This window comes from Salvia hispanica, chromosome 4 (assembly GCF_023119035.1).
Source record: "Salvia hispanica cultivar TCC Black 2014 chromosome 4, UniMelb_Shisp_WGS_1.0, whole genome shotgun sequence".
Taxonomy (NCBI): Eukaryota; Viridiplantae; Streptophyta; class Magnoliopsida; order Lamiales; family Lamiaceae; genus Salvia; species Salvia hispanica.
In genome coordinates this window covers 31,626,586-31,648,347 of record NC_062968.1, presented here as the reverse complement: position 1 = coordinate 31,648,347, position 21,762 = coordinate 31,626,586, and the positions used below count along the sequence as shown (strand labels likewise).

Here is a 21,762-nt window from a genome sequence, read left to right as displayed (position 1 = left end):
GGTGGAAGAGTGGTCAAGATCCAAGTGCGGTTCTTGAGAAGAGCAAGAAATTCAGATAGCATTGCAGCCTTCCAAATTGGGATAAGCAAAGCTTCCAAAATAGACCTTGGAGTGAGGTATGGTGATAGCTGTACAGTGAACACTCTTGGCTTAAATATGCCATCTTTGGATCTGGTGATCATGGAGTGAGTAGGCTGCTTTGGATCAGAAATGGGAATTGAAGTAGAATCATCATGGCTGGATGGGATAGGAGAGGAGTTATGAGGAGTAGGAGAGGAATTGTGAGGGATCTGTGAAGAAGAGTGTGAAGCTGGAGTGGCTGAACTTGAGTTTGAAGATGAAGAGGAATGAGAGTGAGGCTGTAGTGTATCTTAAGGATCTGAAGCATTTGCAGGTTGTGAAAGATTTGTGGATGAAGAGTAAGATGGAAAAGGATTTTGTGGAGGAAAAAAGGAGTTTTCTCTGTTTTTCTCAGAAGAAGTGGACTTGAATGGAAAGTTGGATTCATCAAAGAGTATATCTCTTGTGATGATCACCTTTCCATTAGGTTGGAGTGCTTTATATCCCTTATGATGAGGACTATATCCCAAAAAGGTGGCTCGGACTGATCTAAAATGCAATTTGTGTTTGTTATAAGGCCGAGTGAGGGGATAACACAAGCACCCAAAAACTCTTAGATGGCTATAATCTGGTTTCTTGGAATGCAGTCTTTCATAGGGAGAGAGATTCATGATGACCTTAGATGGCATTAGATTTATCAGATGAACAGCAGTAATGAAGGCATCATCCCAAAATTTTTGAGGCAAAGATGCTTGAGCTAACAAGGCCAATCCTGTCTCCACTATATGCCTATGCTTTCTCTCAGCTAAGCCATTTTGTTGTGGTGTATAGGGACATGAAACTCTATGGAAAATACCACTGTCTTTCAGAAAAGAAGTCAATCCTTGAAACTCACCTCCCCAATCTGACTGGAGAGTTTTGATCTTGCAATTATAGAGATTCTCAATCATTGATTTAAATTCCTTAAAGGCTGAATGCACATAATTTTTGTGTTTCAGTAGATAGATCCAAGTGTATCTTGAGAAGTGATCAACAAATGAAACATAATAGGAAAAGCCATTTCTGGAAATAATAGGGGATGGTCCCCACAAGTCACTGTGGATCAACTCAAGAGGAGAACCAATGACAGAATCAGATTGAGTATAGGGAAGTCTGTGTGCTTTTGAAATGCAGCATGGATCACAAAGTGAGGAGTTTTCATTGACACAAAAGGAATGTTACAACTATTTAAAGCAATTTTAACAACATCTAGAGCAGGATGGCCTAGTCTATTGTGCCACAAAGCAACATCTAGGCCAGAAGAACTACTTGAACTGCTGCTAGAGTTGGTAATGTCCATGCTGCTGCTGGGGTTGGAAGGGTCCAGGCTGACAGAATGAATAACAGGAGTGTCTTGATTGGAAGGAAAATTGGAGCTACAGCTTCTCTTGATTGGGGAATGGTCAACTAAGAAGTGATACAACCCTTTCTCAAGAGTTCCCTTGAGCACGATTTGCTTGGTGCCCAGATCCTTGACAAAACAAAAGTCAGGGTGAAATTCAAAGAACACTGAGTTATCCCTAGCAAATTTAGACACACTAAGAAGATTCTTTGTAATGCTAGGAACATGCAAAAGATTCTTGAGATGAAGTTTTCTGGAACTAGTAGATGAATGGGTACTAAAGGCAGATTCACCAATATTAGAGATAGAAACAGCAGATCCATTTCCAAGAACTAAATTCTTACCTCCTGTATATTCTGTACTAATGTTCAGATTGCTCAGATCATTGGAGATATGATGGGTTGCCCCTGAATCCGATACCAGCTTGTGGAGGGTCCAGCTTCATAATTGAACTCTGACTGATTTCCAACAGAAAAAGATGCTGAAGGTGATCTCGGCACAGATTGCACCAAGTGAGCTGAGGGATTGAGATAGCCTTGCAGCTGTTGCTGGGGTGGATTTGATCTGAATTGAACCTGAGGAGGGGTGAAGTTTTGTTCAAACCTGTGCCAACACTTTACTGCAGAATGACCAGGTTTCTCACAGAGCTGGCACACAATTTTGTTGCCTCCTCTTCCAAATCCTCTGCCACCTCGACCTCCTCGTTGGTTTCTTGATCCTCCTCTACATCTTCCATTATCAAATTTGCTAGAGTAAGAGAGTGGGAAATCCCTCTTTTGTCCAGCTTGTTGCACCAGATTCAAAGTGGGCTGTGAACCTTAAATGCTGGTGGAACTTCCTCTGGTATTTTCCATCCTTGCTTCAAAGCTCAGCAAGAAGGAGCTCACATCACCTAGGCTCCATGGGATGGGTCTGTTCTGGAAGTTACAGCACAAACAGCTGGGTCATAGTCTTGATTCAGACCTCCCAAGATATATAACACTTGTTCTCCATCTGAAATCCTGCAACCAACAGAAGCCAGGAGATCAAAATAAGTCCTCATCTTGTTCAGATATTCACTCATCTTGAGCGAATCCTTCTTCAAATTTTGCAACTGTTGTCTGTACTGCATCACTTTGGCAGTTGAGTGGCTGGCAAAATTTGTTTCAAGGGCACACCATATGTCCCTTGCAGATCTGAGTCCCACCACAAGTGTGAGGGCTCCTTCAGACAGAGATGAGAGCAGCCATCCTGCAACCCTTCTATCCTGTCTTTGCCATGCCACATAGGCTGGATTCATCACCAACGTTTCTTCTGCTGCATCTGGAATCATCTGAGGTGGAGCAGTAGCTTCTCCGGTAAGAAAACCTTCAAGGCCGTAGCCATACACAGCAACATCTACTTGTTGCTGCCACATGAGGAAGTTCCCATCAGTTAGTTTCACTGATATGGGTGGTAATTGTGGAAGGAGAGGAATAGCACCGTAGGGAGCTGGGTTGTTGTTAGGATCTCCCATTCCACAATGAAAATCAAGCTAAGGCAAAGAAAAAAAAAATGGAAGTGAGGTAGGAGAGACAGGATCATGAAGATCCTGCTCTGATACCATGAAAGAAGTGACCATGGATGACAACAAACATAGAAATACAGAACAAGAGAGCTTTAGCCATTGTGTGAATTTTTACTATTTCATTTCATGACCAAAATGGTTCAACATTACAGCATTTATACTACAACTCGGAAGTATCTAGAATTCTATGACTAATGATTTACTTAACACAATAAGCTCTGATAATGACAATGCTAATCATAACAGAATTCTGCTAAAGCTTTCTTTTTGTCATCCCTTTGGCCACAATGTCTCTCCAAGTACATTTGTGGCCATTGCTTGGTTGTTTGCATATCTCCAACCTCCATCAGTGGTCCAGCTTGTACATCTTGAGTTTTGACTTTGTCAGGTGCTCCACACAATCTCAACGGATCATTTGCTCCATCCATTTCATGCAATTCAACATTGCATGCTTTCTTGACATGAACTTCAGCTTGCTCTTCACAAGGCTCTCTAACACAGAGCCGGCACCGCCTTCCTCCAGCACGTCGTTCAGCAGCCTCACCGCCGCTGCATTCGGTTGAACGGGATCCATCACGCTCCTAACGTCGAAATTCTCTTTCTCATACGCCGCTGCCTCACTCTTTTCTCTCTAACTCTCTAACTCTTCGCTCTCTGAAATTGATTTTGATTGTGAGAGGAATACAAATGACCTTGGATTACAAAGTAGCAAAACTCCATTTCTCTTCTTCGTTGCTCTCTTTCTTTTCTAGATACTCACTGTGAATTTTGGTGAGGAGTATGTAATAACGTGGATCACTTTGGAATATGAAAGAATAACACTTATTGAGGTGTTAAATGGTCACTTTTGATTTCAAATTGAGGGGGAGTAGAAGAGTCATGCTAGAGATGAAGAGACGTCACTTATTTGTGAAGGAATAAAGATTTGGACTAGCATAAATTAATTGATGTATTGGGCTCAATATACTTTTGCATAGACAATTTAGGATGCCCCAACTCTTGTAATAACTACAAGCAAAGAAAAGAAGTAAAATAATTGGTGAAAAGGCTTCTCAAAAATTAAGTTGGATTCGAATAGAATAAAATGGATTCTTCATGATTGATTGTAAAAGTCCAAAACTATTTCAAGCTCAAAAAGAACACTCAGATTAAATGAAAAAAAAGGTTTTCCTTAATAATTGTCATCCTTTCGAGAACAACAAAAGGATACAAAAAGTCGGGGTGTTACAGATAATGTCTTCATGAACTTGATTTGCTCCACCAGCTAATTTAATTTAGAATGCCTAAGATGCATGACGCTCGTCATCATGTAAGATGGAAGGTACCACTAATTGAAACTATCCAACAAAAACTCAAAGAGTTAACAATGACAAATCAAAATTTGTGAATCAAATAATGCATATCTACATCAAAGGGTGAACTTGCAGCTTTGAAGACAAGAGGAGTTGACGGCATAAGTGTCGCCGTATGACCCTCAAACCAAGGTGACGAAGATTAGCAAGATAAGATAACGCACCTTGTCCCTGCGATGCAATATTTGGAAAGGCCGAGACAGGTTGTGAGATTACTGGACTATCATACTAGTCCAATTATCTTTCGTATCTTGACATTATTAGTTATCAAATGATCTCTATGTTGAACTTATAAATCATGTTATCGTGTTCGTATCTTTATCAAGTTGACTTAAAGATAGCAAAAATTATCATCTCTACATAAGAATGTGGCAGTGAAGCTACTACTCCCTTCGTCTGCGAATAGGAGTCCATTTTTCCATTTTAGTCCGTCCGCGAATAAGAGTCCCGGTTCACTTTTACCATAAATGATAATAGGGTCCCATCTTTACCTAACTCATTCCACTCCCATTTTATTTAAAAATTAATATATATACAAGTGAAACTCCTATTCCACTAACTTTTTTTAATATTTTTTAAAACTCGTGCCGCCAAGGAATGAGACATTAGTCTAATGGCAGACGAATGAAGTATATTCCTAAGGATGAAGATCCTCAGTTGTTACTTACACAAGTAATAAATAGACATTCCAAACCTCGTTTCCAATCTAGTAGAGCAATACTACTATCAAATCTTATCCGAGATAGTAGATTGTAGAATTATTCATCATGAAACATAAAGCTAACCTATATCCAATGAAAGAACATAGTTACCCAACAAAATGATGGGAAATCAACAAAAGTAGATAAAAGTTTCAAATTCATTTCATAAACTGATAAAAGGTTGTTTTCATTAATATTACACTAAATTAGACAAATTCATTAATAAAATCACTTTGTAATGTCGACTGACTACATTGCGTATTAATTGTAGCACCTCAAATTCAGTTTTCGAATATAGCCAATTTAATACTGTAATGACCACAAAATACAGATAAAATATTTTTGAGATCACCAAAGTTAAATGATGAGAATATGTGAAAACGGGTATTTCGGACTATGATGATCCAATTATACAGATCTCCTAAATATGCAGAATAATATAAACACAAAATCAGACACTTATTTTATCATCTCTCTCTAGAATTTATCTTCTCACTTTCCCTTCGTCTCTTTACCATAAAACACAAAAACATACACTTATTAGTTACACACTACCTTTTTTTTTCATTTATTTTTTTCTTCATCTCTTCCACCTCATTTTCTTCTCCTTCTCCACAACCCTTTCATCTTCTCTCAACGGCGTCGCTAGGGCATGGCTCCTGCCATTCCCCTCTCCCAGTAGAAACCCTAATTGCTCTCTCACCTGCTGCAGGTTAAATTAGTTCCACATTCAGATTAATTTAATTGATTGGAGGCTGTTTCTCGAATGGAATGTGCAAACGATTATTAATTTATGGTGGTTTTGATTTGATAGGCGGATCCTCTTAGGGGGATAAATTCATCCGAATTTCTCGAAAAGCGCTTCCTTTTGCCATAAAGATTAGGATTTATGTCCCATAATCAATCAAGGGCGGAGAGGAGCGAGTCCACGCAGTACAGGAAAACCGGCCGATCCGGTAGCTCCAATCAGCAGCGTCAGTTCCAAGGCAGCGCCTCCAGTAAGGGCGGTGGCGGCGCCCCATTCAATTCTGCCAACCGCAGGTACGCCTTTCTGATATGAATTGAATTTTTACTAGGGTTTTGATGTTTTGCTGCACCTCCTTTTGCTTATATAGGTATGTGTAGATGATGAGCGTGAATGTAAGTGGTTGTTTCGTTTATTCAGGAGCTAGGGTTTGATGTTTTGTTTTTGTCTGTGTGATTCAGTTATAATAAGAAGTATAACAACAATGCCCAAGGTGGTCAGTCGAGGGTAAGAGGTCCGAATGTGGATTCAGATTCTGCTGGGCATGCTTTCCATAATAGTCCCCAAGAACAGCTGCCAAGTCATAGTACGTGACTTGATTTTTTGTTGTTTATATTACATCCATTGGTAATGCTACTGTTTGAGCACTGGCGAATAGAAATTACTAGTATTTTCTTATTATTTGATGTTTATTTTTATGAACCTGTGATGTTGGATAGATGGTGACAATCAGAGATGATTTTTTTATGATTCTAAGAAATATGAACAAACAATGATATCACTATTCACCATTTATGTAAATTCCATGAGATCTTGGTATTATTGTTTATCAAGTTACCGGTACTTATTTCTGATGAACTGTCCTGTAACGATTTGTTTGAGGCATCTCCAGTTAGCAGTATATCGAACAATGTCAAGCTGACAGATGCTCCCGCTCACAAAATCACTCAAGTCGTTCCCAGATCTCCATCTTCTGATGTTTCAAATGCAGCTCCAACACCTAATGTTTCTGCTGCAAATCCGGAGTCTGGGCAGCCTAAAACACCTACACAAGGTATGGCATGGTGGTGTTCATGTACAGGTTGAAATAACTTTTTTAAGTTCTAACATACTCTCACTATAAGTGACTCAGTGTTCATGACTGTCTTCTTTTCATTTGACTTTTCTGTTTGTAAATTGTTCCAGAAGATGCACCAGGGTCATTTTCCCTGCAGTTTGGTTCCATTTCCTTAACTCCTAGTGCTATCAATGTAGTGCAGGTAATGCAGAAATCTTTGGAAGTCCTTTCAGTATTATTGTTTTAATCCTCAAACTCTATTTTCTAATTACAGAAGGTGCTTTTTCTGTTTTGTCTTTAGATACCTGCTAGAACAAGCTCAGCACCACCAAATTTGGATGAGCAGAAAAAGGATCAGGTTAGACATTCTCTATATTTGATTTTGACATAGGTCCCAGAAGTTGCTTATAGATGAATAATAGGAGTAATAGAATTGTATGTCTTCATGCTGAAGAAATGCCAGGTGCTTTGAATGTTAACCTTTTTTAGGTTTCTGATATTGTGTTTTCAATTACATCTTCAAAAGAGAAAAGAATTGATCTGGGGCAGTGGTTTTTGTCTATTTACTAGGAACCTCGTCAAGTTTTGCCCATATGAATTTTTTTCTAAGTCTTATTGGTGGGTTGTTGCTCAAGATTACTCATTTTGAACAACTTGCAGAACTATGATCAGGATAGTCTGTTTCAGTGTATTATGTTTTGCTAATAGGATACTCACTCCAGGCTCGACAAAACTTATTAAGGGCTGGTCCTGTGCCGATTCCCATACCCAAGCAACCAGTTGTGAAAAAGGATGCAGGTGTTCCCAACCAAACAAATGCTCGCGAAGCTCACTCAATTTCCAAACCTAAGAGGGACATTCAGGTGTCAGTTGTACCACCTGTAACTCAAATCCAGAAGCCAGGTGTACATTCTATGCCTGGTATGCCCATGCAAATGCCATTTCACCAGACACAGGTTCAGTTTGGTGGTCCTAATCCACAAATTCAGCCTCAAGCCTTGTCAGGGACACCATTGCCTCTGTCAATGCAGATGCCGCTTCCTATAGGGAATCCTCAAATGCAGCAGCAAATGTTTATTTCAAGTCTCCAGCCACATCCACTGCAGTCTCAAGCAATGATGCAAGGACAGAACTTTAACTTTCCACCACAGATGGCTCATCAGCTACCTCCTCAGTTGGGTAACATGGGAATTAATATGACCCCTCAGTTTCCTCAGCATCAGGCTGGAAAATATGGTGCTTCTAGGAAAACTGTGAAGATTACACACCCAGACACTCATGAAGAGTTGAGGCTGGATGGTTCGCCTGCTCCTAGATCACATCCTGTTGTGCCACCTCAGTCACAGCCTATCCCATCATTTCCTCAAAATCACCAGATGAATTTTTATCCTAATTCTTATAACACAAACACTGTCTATTTTCCTACTGCTAGCACTATTCCATTGAGCAGCACCCAGATTCCACCCACTTCTCAACCACCAAGGTTTCACAATCAGGTTGGTTGGTAGTTTTATTTAGACTACTTGCTCTGCTCTAATTTTAATGCAAAAAATAATGCATTGATATGATTGCTTGAGAAATATTCTGTTAGCTCATAACATTTTCGATTCATTCCCTGCAGGTGACAGTGAAACCACCTCTTGGCATTCATGGGGAGAAAGAGCCATTGATAGCTACAAGTTCAGTTTCTGTCAGAAAGGCAGAGTCTTCAGAACCATCAGCTTTATCTGGAGAGGATTCTGTTCGTCCACAAAAGGAAGTTGAATCATCATCTCTGATCTCTGTTCCACATTCGAAGCCTGGTTTAGGAGTGTCGTCTACATCTGCTGCATCATCAGATTCTATCAATGTGGAAAGTGATGCATGCAACAATGCAACTCCTGCTTTAGTTCATATGGATGGTTCTGCATCTATATTAAAAAGTTCTGCCAATGAATCAATAAATAAAGTAGCTGTTCCAGTTCCACTCAAAGATATACCTAATGAACCACTCAATCTAGGCCAGCAGGATCAGGTATGATGTCTGTTTGTCTATCCAGTTATGAGTACCAGAATTGTACCTGATTTATGGGCTTTATTACTCCATTATTTCAGGTTGGCAAGCAACTGTCATCGCTATCAAGTCCGACTTCTCATTCCTTGGAACCTGAAGCTGTTAACACAAAATCTACATTGCCTAGAACTAATTTGGCATGCGAAACTTCCAAGGAATCAGTATCAACTAATATAGCTACATCTGAGGCATCTGATTTTACAGGTGAGAATATCGAACCCGATAGTGTAAATAGTAGACAATCAGAGCCTGAGATAACTGTGGAAATGGAAGGAAAAGCTACATCTCAGAGTTTGGAATTTGATAAAGATAGTTTGGACACATCATTGAAGTCACTTTCGTTAGAATCACCAAAAGTAACTGGTGAAGTTGAGGAGAGCATTGGAACAAAAATCACATCTCACACAAGTGGTCTATTGGAGGGTACAGAGGAGAAGCCTGAAGAGTCTTTAGGTTGTCGTAGTGATGATGTAAACATGGCTGTTAATTATGTTGAATCTTCCCATACAGAAGGTGGTCAAAATGCTGATAATCCTGTGTCAGTGGATGGTTTATCTGCACAAGATGATAAGACTTCTATAGCAGACACAGAATGTCTTGATGATTCATCAAAACCTGATATCGAAGATATTGACAATAATAGTGATAGTTTAGTCTCAACTTCCTCAAGTGTCAAGGATAAAGTCTTGTTAGATGCAAGTGTGTCTAAAACTGCTCTACCCAGAGGGAAGAAGAAAAAGAGAGAATTATATAGGAAAGCAGAAGCTGCTGGTACAATTTCTGATCTTTATATGGCATACAAGGGTCCTGAGGACAAGAAAGATGCTGTGACCTCTGCAGAGAGCACTGAAGAAACTTCAAGCAACAATAAGATAAAGCAGATATCCTCTGAAATCTCTAAAGAGAATGACCTGTCAAATGAGAAACCTCCTCTGACTAAAGTTGAGCCAGATGATTGGGAAGATGCTGCTGAAATTTCTCCGCAGTTAGAAAGTAAGAATGTAAATCAAGGTTCTGATGTAGATGAAAATGGATTGATGACTAAGCGATATTCTCGAGATTTCCTCCTTAAATTCGTAGAACAATGCACTGATCTTCCAGCCGGTTTTGATATTAGTTCAGAAGTAGCAGATGCATTGATGGTTTCCAATGTGAATATACGTGAGTCACATCCTAGTCCTGGACGCAACTTTGACAGGGCGTCTGGAGGTTCAAGACTAGATCGTCGTGCTAGTGGCCATGGAGATGAGGATAAATGGAACAAATTTCCAGGCCCACTTATGTCAGGGCGAGGAGATATGCGGGCGGATATTGTATATGCAAACAATGCTAGTTTCCGGCCTGGTCAAGTCAGTAATTATGGTGTTCTAAGGAATACACGGCCTCAAACACCCAATCAGCATGCTGGGGGCATCCTCTCTGGGCCAATGCAGTCCCTTGGCCCTCAGGGAGTATTGCTAAGAAATAACTCCGACGCGGATAGATGGCAGCGGGGAACTGGTTTTCAGAAAGGTTTGATGCCTCCTCCTCAGACACCACCCCCAATTATGCACCGAGCAGAGAAGAGGTATGAAGTAGGTAAGGTTACTGACGAGGAAGAAGCAAAACAGAGGCAGTTGAAGGGCATATTGAACAAACTTACACCTCAAAATTTTGAGAAACTGTTCCAGCAAGTTCAGCAAGTCAACATTGATAATGTTGTTACACTGTCTGGGGTGATCTCTCAGATTTTTGATAAAGCTCTGATGGAGCCTACCTTCTGTGAGATGTATGCCGACTTCTGCTTTCACCTTGCTGCGGGCTTGCCTGAATTGAGCGTGGATAATGAAAAAATCACTTTCAAGAGATTACTCCTTAACAAATGCCAGGAAGAATTCGAGAGAGGAGAAAGGGAGGAACAAGAAGCAAATGAAACTGGTGAAGGTGAAAGTAAACAGACAGAAGAAGAGAGAGAAGAGAAGAGACTGCGTGTTAGGAGACGAATGTTGGGTAATATTAGATTAATTGGAGAATTGTACAAGAAGAGGATGTTGACTGAAAGAATAATGCACGAGTGCATTGGTAAATTGTTGGGTCAGCAGACTCAGCACCAGAATCCTGATGAAGAAAACATAGAAGCTCTATGCAAATTAATGAGCACAATTGGTGTAATGATAGACCACCCCAAAGCAAAGGACCACATGGATGCTTATTTTCTCATCATGACACAACTGTCCAATAATACGAAGCTGTCTTCCCGGGTAAGATTCATGCTAAGAGATTCTATTGATCTGAGAAAGAATAAGTGGCAGCAGCGGAGGAAAGTTGAAGGTCCGAAAAAGATTGAGGACGTACACAGAGATGCTGCACAAGAACGGCAAGCTCAAACTAGCAGGCTTGGCCGTGTTTCCAGCATTGGTGGTTCAAACAGAAGGGGCCCGTCTATGGATTTTGCTCCTAGAACTCCTAATATGTTATCTCCTCCAGGTTCACAAATCAGCAGTTTTCGTCCTGGCGGGCCACAGCTACGTGGCCATGGCTCTCAGGATGCTCGGACGGATGAGAGACATTCCTATGAGAACAGGACGATGTCTATTCCTCTGCCTCAAAGACCTCTTGGTGATGCTTCCATAACACTTGGGCCACAAGGTGGTCTTGTCCGGGGAATGGCATATGGTGGTCAGCCATCTGCTTCTAGCTCTCGTTTGGCTGAGATATCAAGTCCTGGAGATGCACGAAGGGTGGGCCCTGGTCTAAATGGATTCAGTTCTATTCCAGAACGGATGGCTTATGGCCAAAGAGAGGATCCCGTGCCAAGATATGCGTCGGACAGGTTTATTGTTCCTTCCAGTTATGACCAAGAACGGAATGTTACACATGGGAATAGAAACAAAGATCGCATTGATGAATCCCTGCCTACTTCTCCACCTGCTCGTGATGCGCCCCAAACTAGCACAGAAAATACATGGCCCGAAGAACACTTGCGGGGAAAATCGATGATCACTATTAAAGAATTCTACAGGTATTTGTGCGTCCAGCCTGGAGGTCATTGTTTCTTTATGTTAGAATCAACTTGCCCCACGCCCCTTTTTGATGTTAATTAAGTTGGTTGAACTAAATGCTAGATTTCTCTTCAAAATTTTAAAGTGAAGTTGCATAATACTCCCTCCGTCCCCCATTAGGAGTAACACTTTGACCGGGCACGGGTTTTAAGAAATGTAAAGAAAAGTTGGTTGAAAAAGTTAGTGGAATGTGAGACCCATTTATATTGGTTTTATAATAAAATGTGAGTGAAATGAGTTAGTGGAATGTGGGACCTACTTACCATTTATGGTAAAAATGAAGTGCTACTCTTAATTGGGAACGGACTAAAATGGAAATTAGTAACTCTTATTCGGGGACGGAGGGAGTATTAGACATCTGCGACCAGCAGGCTCATTGGTGGGAAGTTGTTTTATTCCTAACACATCTTGCCTATAATTTGTTGGGAGGCGCTCGGATGAATCAGCAGTTAACATGAAAACGGAATGAATTAATCTTTGTGGAGATTCTTCTTGTTTGACTTCAGCTAGAGAAATATATAGATGACTGCATATTGTAAAATATTCCTAGAGGTCTTTTTGTATGTTCTTGACTTCTCCTCAGTCTCACCCTTCTGGTCCTTTCTTGCTATAATAAGTCCTTTACATTCTTTTGGAGTATCCGAACAAGATTAAAACCAACACTGTAAAGCTAAAATAGAATTAATTGATGTTTTGATATGGAACTTATATGATGAAAGAGCAATGATAATCTTCTTTATTGCTGCCATATTTATTCAGTTTGTCACATAACTAGGTGCATGGGGGTGCTAGTGGCACCAAGTTTTTTGCTACATGATGCTTGAGAAAAAGAATTGTTCTATTACTTCTTTCACCGACTGACAACAGTTTCAGTTTAGTGTCACATATTATCGGAAGAAACCTGTCTAAAATAGTTTAGTAGTATTACACCCTGAATTTAGTGCGTCAGTTGGTAATAAGAATGATTGAGCTGTTAATGACAGAGAGAAAAAGGATGAGATATCAATGGCCCTGATAATCATGCTCAGGAACATTTACTTTTTCTTCAATGTTGGGTTTGAAATGCGTCCTTCACTTTAAAGAAACACATGGAACACAGCAAATTCATGCTGTGGTCAGCTGATTGATGTTTTTCCTTCTTTTGCCTGAATATTTTGTGATATATGCACAAAGTTGCTGGTGTGATAGGCTTGAGATTATCTCGTTGGCACTTGAGTATTTTGCTAAGATGAAATGCAATCTTTTTTTCCCCAGTGCAAGGGATGAGAGTGAAGTTGCAATGTGCATCAAGGATTTGAATGCCCCTGGCTTCTATCCCTCAATGATATCTATCTGGCTTGTTGATTCATTTGAGAGGAAAGACGTGGAGAGGGAGCTCTTGACAAAGCTTCTTATCAACCTTACAAAATCTCAAGATGGCTTGCTAAGTCAGACTCAACTCGTCAGAGGGTAAGTCTGGACATGCTTTTGGTTGGTCGTTATTACTTGAAAATATCCAATCCTCGTATCTGACCTATCATCTTTTGACAGGTTTGAATCTGTCCTAGCTGTCTTGGAGGACGCCGTCAATGATGCCCCGAGAGCAGCTGAGTTCCTTGGTCGTTTTTTCGCAAGAGTTGTCTTAGAGAAGGTTGTCTCACTTTCTGAAATCGGGCGGTTGGTATACGAAGGTGGAGAAGAGCAAGGGAGCCTTGTAGAAGCAGGGATTGCAGCTGATGTGGTGGGAACCATCTTGGACACAATCAAATCAGAGAAAGGTGATTCTGTGCTGAATGAGATTCGTTCAAGCTCGAATCTGCAGCTACAGAACTTCAGACCTCCAGGCTCTAACAGGCCGTGCAGGATAGATAAGTTTATGTAGAAGACAACAATGTTGGTCGAATCGGGTAGAGGAATTCATGTCTTTCTTCTTCTTCTTAGGTAGTTAGTACAAGTTTTACATTTTCAGATATACATTATACTATATCTATATATATATAACTGCAGGCTGTTGTGGAGGAACTGTCCTCTTTTTGTTTATTTTGACAAGATCAGGTCATCGATTACAGGATTATCAAAGGTTCGATTTGAGTGTGAGCATCTACTTGTTTTTATGAAAGATAGATGAATTAAGTTTGCATTTGCCGAACAATGTCTTTTATAAATACAATGAAGCACACATTGCAAAAAAAGAATAATTAAAATTCCGATATTCGAATGCCTGGCCATCCATATCAAGCACCAGAACCTGATATTAGGGTCACCCAGATTGGAAAACGGAGTCGGGTTCAAGTAGCAATTTGAAGGCGGTTACCCGGTCAAAACCGGGTAGAGTTCCTGACCCGCCCTGCTTGCCCGCTCCAAGATATGTGGTCCATGGGTTGCACTAGAATGGGGAAAATAACAAAAATAATAGTATCATCATTTGTTAGAGTTGTTACACTATTTACACATGTATTGTATTTTGTTTTTATAAGAAGGATTTTACATAATTGAGAATATATTAAAAGAAATTGAGAGCCTTGAAGAAGTAACAGATTTATTAGCTTTTAATAATCTTTGACAAATATTGTAAATTCTAGAATAAATTATGAAGTGTTTGACAATCCGAGCATTTAAAACCTTGACCTTTTCAACACCTCTTTTTCTTCCGCCCAAGTTTTCAGCTTCTCCTCCACCTAAAACATTAAATTTTTACAAAACAATATACTACATTTTTTCTTATAAAGGACAGAATCCAATAATTAAAATACACGCTGAAATATGATTTAATTAATACATGTTGACTCACAACTTGTAGTGTCTTTGGGTCTCCCTTTGATGGGATTTATCATTTTTGTCATAGTTAGGCTGTGGATGGCTTTGATCGGAGTAATTAATTTTATACTGTATCGAGTTTTATTGTTTTTCTATTATACTCTAATATACACTTCATCCTTCTTTAACAAAAATGACCTATTTCTTGAATGATGCAAAATTCAATATCATGTTATTTTTATTTTAAAAAATGAATCAGTTTTATTGGAATAGACAAAAAAAAACAAGTCATATTCATTGAAATAGAGGAAATAATTAGTGTATATGAAGATTTGAGGAAGCAATTTACTTTGTTACGTCACTATTATTAGCAGCTTATACTAATCTAGTATTGTAATTTTTCAACGAATCACTTTCATCATTCTTGATTTGCCTAACTCAATTAAATAATATGGGTCTGCCCCAAATCTTTAAACTTAATGTCGCTGTTTACAAAAGTCTACTACGTGTCCCACCTTTAATCACTTTCACTAATAAATAATTTATGTTGCCCAAATTATTGGTATCTTCTGACTGGGCTCTACAAGAATCTCAATTTCTTTATTCAAATAGTATATTACAAAGGCAGTACAACTTTTAAGGAGAAGTATTCGTACAACTTTAGGCAGAATACTCAAAATCATTACGTAAAAAGAATCTAATATCTAGAGCAAATGGAGCTCACTTTGTAAAGATTTATTTGGTCATGTGTTTGTTTCACAGAAGCCTTTTCACTTTTTTTCCCCTTTCATAAAAGTAATTTGCAAAGTGTGGACCATGTATTTCTAATCTATTACATCGGTCCCAAAAATTCAAATTTTCTTTTGTTTTTTGGAAAATAAATTTCATGTTAGATGCACACATATTTTCGTATATATATGAAAATAAAACATTGAAATAATTTATCAATTGTAACGATTTGAGTAAGAAGTTCGTAGGTGAAGTAAATATATCTAACATTTGAATTTTGAATTTCCAAGATTCCAAAATTAGTAAACTGTCACATATCCATTGATGTAGTAGAATCCAACAATTGCGTGTGTTATTACGTAATTCCAATTAGCCACAATTTTAGTACTAATAGTTATAATTGGGTTATGGAAAATGGTGTTTAATATTTTTGAAATTTACTCAACTAAATAATTTCCGACTAACGTATATATCTCATCCAACAAGCATTGTACTAATATAATAACAATAATAATAATATCTCCAAAGTCAGTTTTCGGTAACATTTTTCTGTTTCAGTGCCCATACCTATATATGGAATTTTTGAAGCTACGCTTTAAATATAATAATAAAAATACAAAAAGCCTTTTCCTTTTTTCACAAATGAAGATTACCTTTTTCCCCACGCCCACACACAAAAAAGATTACTTCGTCCCAAAGCAATGGACACCAATCTCCAGTACTTTACTTGCTCAAAATTCAAGAAAATACTAATAAAAGAAATCCTTGATCTTTGTGAGTTTGTTATACCTATATTTGTGCAGATTAATTAATCAATTACTACTTCTTTAGCAAAATTGCCGAGAGAGAATAGTTGAATTAACGAAGATTTATAATATTTCATAGAATCATAATGAAAGGACCTTCATGACTTCATCATATAGACATCAAAATGTATTTGATTCAAGAAAAAAAAAAAAAAAAAAAAAAAAAAAAAAAAAAAAAAAAGCAAGAAAACGTTACAGAAACGAAAAGAAAAGGAAAAAAAAAATAAATCAAAATTGTATAGCAGGATCTTCTCCTTCTTCATCCTCTGCCCCACCTTCTTTCCTTTACAGATCAAACTCCATCTCTTAATTCTCAAAACACCTTTCATCATCATGAATTTCGAGAGAAATATCAATACGTTTCCCTTTTTTTTTTTGATTTCCCCTTTATTATACTCGTTTTTGCGTTGGGAGATTTGAATGTATTTATAAATCTTGGGTTTAGGCTACAGCGACTGTTCCAGTTCTAACGGCTTTGTTGGTATCGGATTCCTCCGTAGTTGAATCCTTGCTTTGCCTAACACTGCTAGATCTCTTCGAAGATGAGATTTTCCATCTCTTCTCCTTCGCCTCGTCCATCTCAATCTGCTCTTGCCGGCATTCCTGGCTACAAAACGGTGCGTTTCCTCTGCGGAATTGGAATGAGTTAATTAATAAATTGACCTAGAAATTGAGCCAAAACGAGATCTGATTTTGCAGTTGAACGAACCTGTACATGTAGATGTCGCTGTTGTGGCTGAGATGTTTCTGGCAGAGAGTGCAGGAATCGAGAAAATGGGGCTGGTTGTAGTGAGAAGCGGACGGCCTCATCTTTGTCAGCTGCTCGGCGGCGGAATTGGCGGTGGCGTTGCTTGTTGGTGTGAAATGTGGGAGGAGAGATGGTATGGAGAAGCTACTGGTTTTATATAGTGAAATGAGAGGGCAAACGAGTGGGAAGGGGCAAAACTTGAGTGCTGGAGGGACCACATGCACCACTTACTACAACTAATCATTTTTCTTAATTTACTTTTACAAAATAAATTTTAAATTATTGAATTTCAAATATCATCTCTATTCATTCTCTCTTTCTATATGACAACAAAATTCAACTACAAGAAAATAGAAGTTCATATTATTGGTACTCCTATTACAAAAATGATAAATTGTCTCATAAGGATAAATTCTGGTTAGTCATATAATGACATAATGTTAAAATTTGCAATTAGCTCACCTGCTTCTTTTCTGGTGAAATATAAGATGACATGATACCCGATTTTAAATACGACACCCACGAGATACACATGTATCTGTCTAACAAAGTAAGTTAACGTAATCATAATCTTTCGCGTGTTTAGGATTTTTTTCAATTTTTCAAATGGATTAGAATTTCTATCATGATTTGCTTGATCATATGTGATTTTGAAGTAATGACGAACTCTTTATTTTGTGCGAACAAACGAATTAGTTGCGGTTAGTTGAATTAATGAATCATAGACCTCAGTGTGTAGTTCTTGGGATGAAGCATATGTAACATAAATTGTTACAACAAGTTCGAATTGACAGGTATTATTGGTTGAGCCCACCAAGATTTAATGGAGGTTGGACCACTGGAATATGATTATTAATTTAAAAATTAATATATTTAAAACCAGTGGCAGTTTCCCCAAATCCAAGGGGTTGAATCCTGTGGCAGAAGAAGTAGTACACTGCATCTGTTGGACAACCAAGGTTTTCTGGTAAATAAAATAACAACTTGTACATTTTACTTTATATCACTTTGGTCCCTTCTTTTTTGGACGGATCTTTTATAGGTTCATCAACTTTATTAGTATTTCATTTCATGTTTTGATATGATTTACGTTGGTTTTAACTTTCTTGGTAGATGGCAATTCAATTAAGAATTCTCAGGTTTTAATATTGTGCATCATCACAAATGCATGCATTTCTTTTTCTTTTTAGTTTACAGCTTGTAACGGTTGCATTTTTCAACAATATTCCATTTTATGCAATAATTAGGAATTTACAATTCATAGAGTATTTCTTGTTATATTTATAATCTAAAAGTAAAAAACATAAATATACAATCATATGGATGTAATCAAATGCAAACTCTAAATATTGTACAAACTCAAATTATGATATGGACCATTAAAAATGTCAATAGATGACAAAATAACAGCAACAGAAAAATATCAATACAGTGTCAACGGTTGACACCGTGTTGACATTGTATTGACTTTGTGTTGACATCAAAATTTTGAAATTTTACACTATGTTGATATTGTGTTGAAAAATTTAGAATTTATACAGTATATAGAGTTTACATTTTATCACTACCCTAAATCCTATCATTTTGTTAGGATTGTATCTTTAAGATTTTTCCTTTTTTTTTATCAAAATTTAATTTTATTTTATTTTTGGACTTATACATATATGTGGCGAAGGATTAAAGTTACATGTAAAAACGATTAATCTAGTAATCGAGAGTCGGTGTACAATAGCCAGATTTTGAAGTACAGGAGTTGGAATCTAATTTTTGTACAGCTTTTTGGAAAAAATGGTAAAGTTTCAAACATTAGTTTGATTATCTGTCAAGCACAAACCGAATGCATATTTTATTAGACCATCCACGATAGAAATTGGCCGGTCAGTCACTCTCTCTCTCTGCCACGTCAGCAACACTAAAAATTCACCTGTCACATCAGATTTAGGTCAGCCGCAATAAAAATAATTAAAAAACAACTACATTTACGGAATTAAATTTACGATTAAATTGCGGAATTAAATGTACGAGACATATACGGGAAAATTCATTAACTGCATTAATAAAAATACCTTCTTTTAAAAAAATAGATTACATAATAAAGGAAAAAAACTATCGTCTCTGCAATGTCTTCCGTGCCCACAACTCTTCAATTATATCCTTTTGGAGTTGAATATGAGCATCCACTTGGCGCATGTCGGCAAATTCCTTGAGGCGGCCGACTTCATCGAGAGGTACCCCACGTCGTACGCTAGGGGTGGCCGTTCCGTGGCTTGGGCCGGCTTCATCGTCATTGGCCCAACTAGTCGGGTTGTACGCCTTCGTCTTCGACGATCATGTTGTGCATGATAATGCAGGTGTACATTATTTGGGAAACGCATTTGACATCCCACAAACGCGTAGGACCCTTAATTGCCGCCCATCGAGACTGGAGCACACCAAATGCGCGCTCCACATCCTTGCGCGCCGACTCCTGTCGTTCCGCAAAGTAGGCCTTCCTTTCATCACTTGCGTGCCTGATCGTCTTCACAAAGACAGGCCACCTAGGGTATATCCCATCCGCCAAGTAGTAGCCCATATTATGCCGGTTGTCGATGGCCACAAATGAGACGGCTGGACCGATGCCCCGACACTTCTCGTTGAAGAGGGGCGACGAGTTGAGGACGTTGAGGTCGTTGTTCGACCCGGCTACCCCAAAATACGCACGCCGCATCCACAACCGGTAATCGGCTACGGCCTCGAGGATCATCGTGGGATTCTTTCCTCTTGTAGCCGGTCGTGTAGGCCCCCTTCCAGGCAGTCTTTCTTCCACTCCCAATGCATACAATCTATGCTTCCTAACATCCCGGGGAACCTATGTTGCTCCCCGGTGGCATCTCGCATCAAATTCCCGACAATCTTGGGAGTAGTGGCTTCGAAGGTACTGCTTCACCGAAAATATTTATCACGCCCTGCATTAAATACTTCAGACATCGCAAGTAGTCGCCTCACCGATGGGAGGTACCGTCCCACATGTCCGCCGCGTTACGTGATCCCGATCAATCACCGCTCGACGGTGGACAATCGCCAGGCGAGTGACCGCCCGTTGTTCCACCCTTCGCATGTACCGCTCCATCTCGCGGTTCATGTAGGCCTCCATAGCCTCATTCATCCGCCGTTCGTACTCCTCAAGATCCCCACCACTACCACCACTACCATCCGCGTGACTCATCCCTCGATAATGCTCTTGCGCAAAGTTAGAGAGAGAAAAACTCGTAAAAACAAATGGGATGCAAATGAAAATGAAACTAAAATCGCGTATATATATAGTTTTCAAAAAAAAAAAAAAAAAAAAAAAAAAATAGGCGCTGGCCGATCAAGCACGCCACGATTCGCCGCTGGCCGATTGCAATGGTTCGGCTAGCCGATCGGCCAACGCCGCGAATCGACTAGCCGGCACTGTGAATGCTCTTAAAGTTATTATGCATTGTTTATTACTACTAATTTGATACTGAAAAAAGGAGCTTGAAAAATATCTCCAACTTTTTAGTCTTTGTTGTTTTAATATGTTAAAGTTTTAGTTATGATGTTTACAGGAAAGACGGCCAGACGGGTCGATGACGTGAGCTTAAACATCATGAAAAAAGTCATTTTCATGTAAAAAGTAAAAATTGTTGTGAATCATGGGTATATAGCTTTTCTTTTCCTTCTTTTATCACTGTTTTGGGAAAAAGGTGCTTTCTTTTTATTTGAATAGGTCACTTTTCTCATATAATTTTAACTTACTCCCTCCGTCTTAAGGACGATAGATCCATTTTTTAAGGGAAACATAATTATATACGACTTTATTTTGTGTATTAAATTAAAAGAATAAAATAAAAAATAAAATTAAAATAGAAATAAAATTATTTTTATTTTTAGTGATGAGTCATCTTGATTAATAATTTAAAAAAAAAAATGGATCTTCAGTGGAGTGGAATGGAAAGAGTAGAATTCAATTTGAGCATTGGCTTTGTGTAAGTTATTATTGTTATTAAAAAGATGTATTTAGTGTTATAAAAAATACATACACACATTGTTATTTTAGCACGTACTATATTTTAAAAATTATAGTTTTGTTAAACAGAGCTTACATATAACGAAATATAACAAAAATTGTGACAAACTTGATAAAAAAACATAAATAAAATATTTAAATCCAGTATAGTATTTAGATTGCAATTTTATTAAAGTGCACGCACACTAAAAATGCGTGCAAATTAGTCAAGTTAGGAATACAAAGTTTTGTTGGGGCAAAAAGACTAATATCAAAAGAGTTGGGGGGGCGAACAGAAGAAAGCTCATCGATTAAGGAAAAGTGAAAACTGGGGTGACCCCACTTTAGATGATTACAAGACTCTCAATTTCATAATTGCATCAGAGTCCCCACAGTATTTGTCGTTTAGCCATCCGCCCACTTCGGAGCTACGTCGGAGGGGACCCACATCCTCCACCGAAGCGGGTCCCACCTCTTTTAATATTTAATAAGCACAGTTGGGGGGACCATGCTGTACATGCGGGCTCTAGTTTCAAGGCCATTGTCTCCCCTGCCCACTGCCCGCGGTCACCTAGTAAATATTCCACACCATTATTTTTTAAAATTTTTTGTTACACGTGAGTCCTCGAGATGCAACCAGCGAAGCAGGGGATCATTTTTGAACTGCCGCGTGGATGTCGAAGCGCTGCGGTCATGGTATTTCTCGATCTACGTAGCATGAGGTGTCATGATCTCGTAGGTCAATGAAATCAACGGTCCCGATCTTCTGCTGATTGATTGCAAGATCCTCTATGATTG

At 38.7% G+C, this 21,762-nt stretch overlaps 2 protein-coding genes across 3 annotated transcripts; one reads left to right on the top strand and one right to left on the bottom strand.

Moving 5' to 3' along the window:
- Positions 1–5,588: 5,588 nt before the first annotated feature.
- LOC125223727 (eukaryotic translation initiation factor 4G-like) lies at positions 5,589–14,015 on the top strand. 2 transcript variants are annotated; one of them, XM_048127000.1, is made up of 11 exons: positions 5,589–5,752; positions 5,855–6,081; positions 6,247–6,371; positions 6,678–6,839; positions 6,974–7,044; positions 7,144–7,200; positions 7,565–8,338; positions 8,464–8,856; positions 8,937–11,896; positions 13,191–13,385; positions 13,467–14,015. In XM_048127000.1, the coding sequence occupies exons 2-11, from the start codon at positions 5,930–5,932 to the stop codon at positions 13,795–13,797; spliced, it is 5,220 nt and encodes a 1,739-aa protein (XP_047982957.1). In that variant the 5' UTR covers positions 5,589–5,752; positions 5,855–5,929; the 3' UTR covers positions 13,798–14,015. The 2 variants fall into 2 exon arrangements, with proteins under 2 accessions (XP_047982957.1, XP_047982956.1); XM_048126999.1 differs by having other exon boundaries at positions 5,590–5,752; positions 6,971–7,044.
- A 2,239-nt stretch (positions 14,016–16,254) lies between these two features.
- On the bottom strand, positions 16,255–17,091 carry LOC125223446 (FCS-Like Zinc finger 3-like). Its single transcript, XM_048126599.1, has 2 exons — positions 16,917–17,091; positions 16,255–16,835 (listed from the first exon to the last, which is right to left on the bottom strand). The coding sequence occupies exons 1-2, from the start codon at positions 17,015–17,017 to the stop codon at positions 16,649–16,651; spliced, it is 288 nt and encodes a 95-aa protein (XP_047982556.1). The 5' UTR covers positions 17,018–17,091; the 3' UTR covers positions 16,255–16,648.
- Between the last annotated feature and the right edge of the window lie 4,671 nt (positions 17,092–21,762).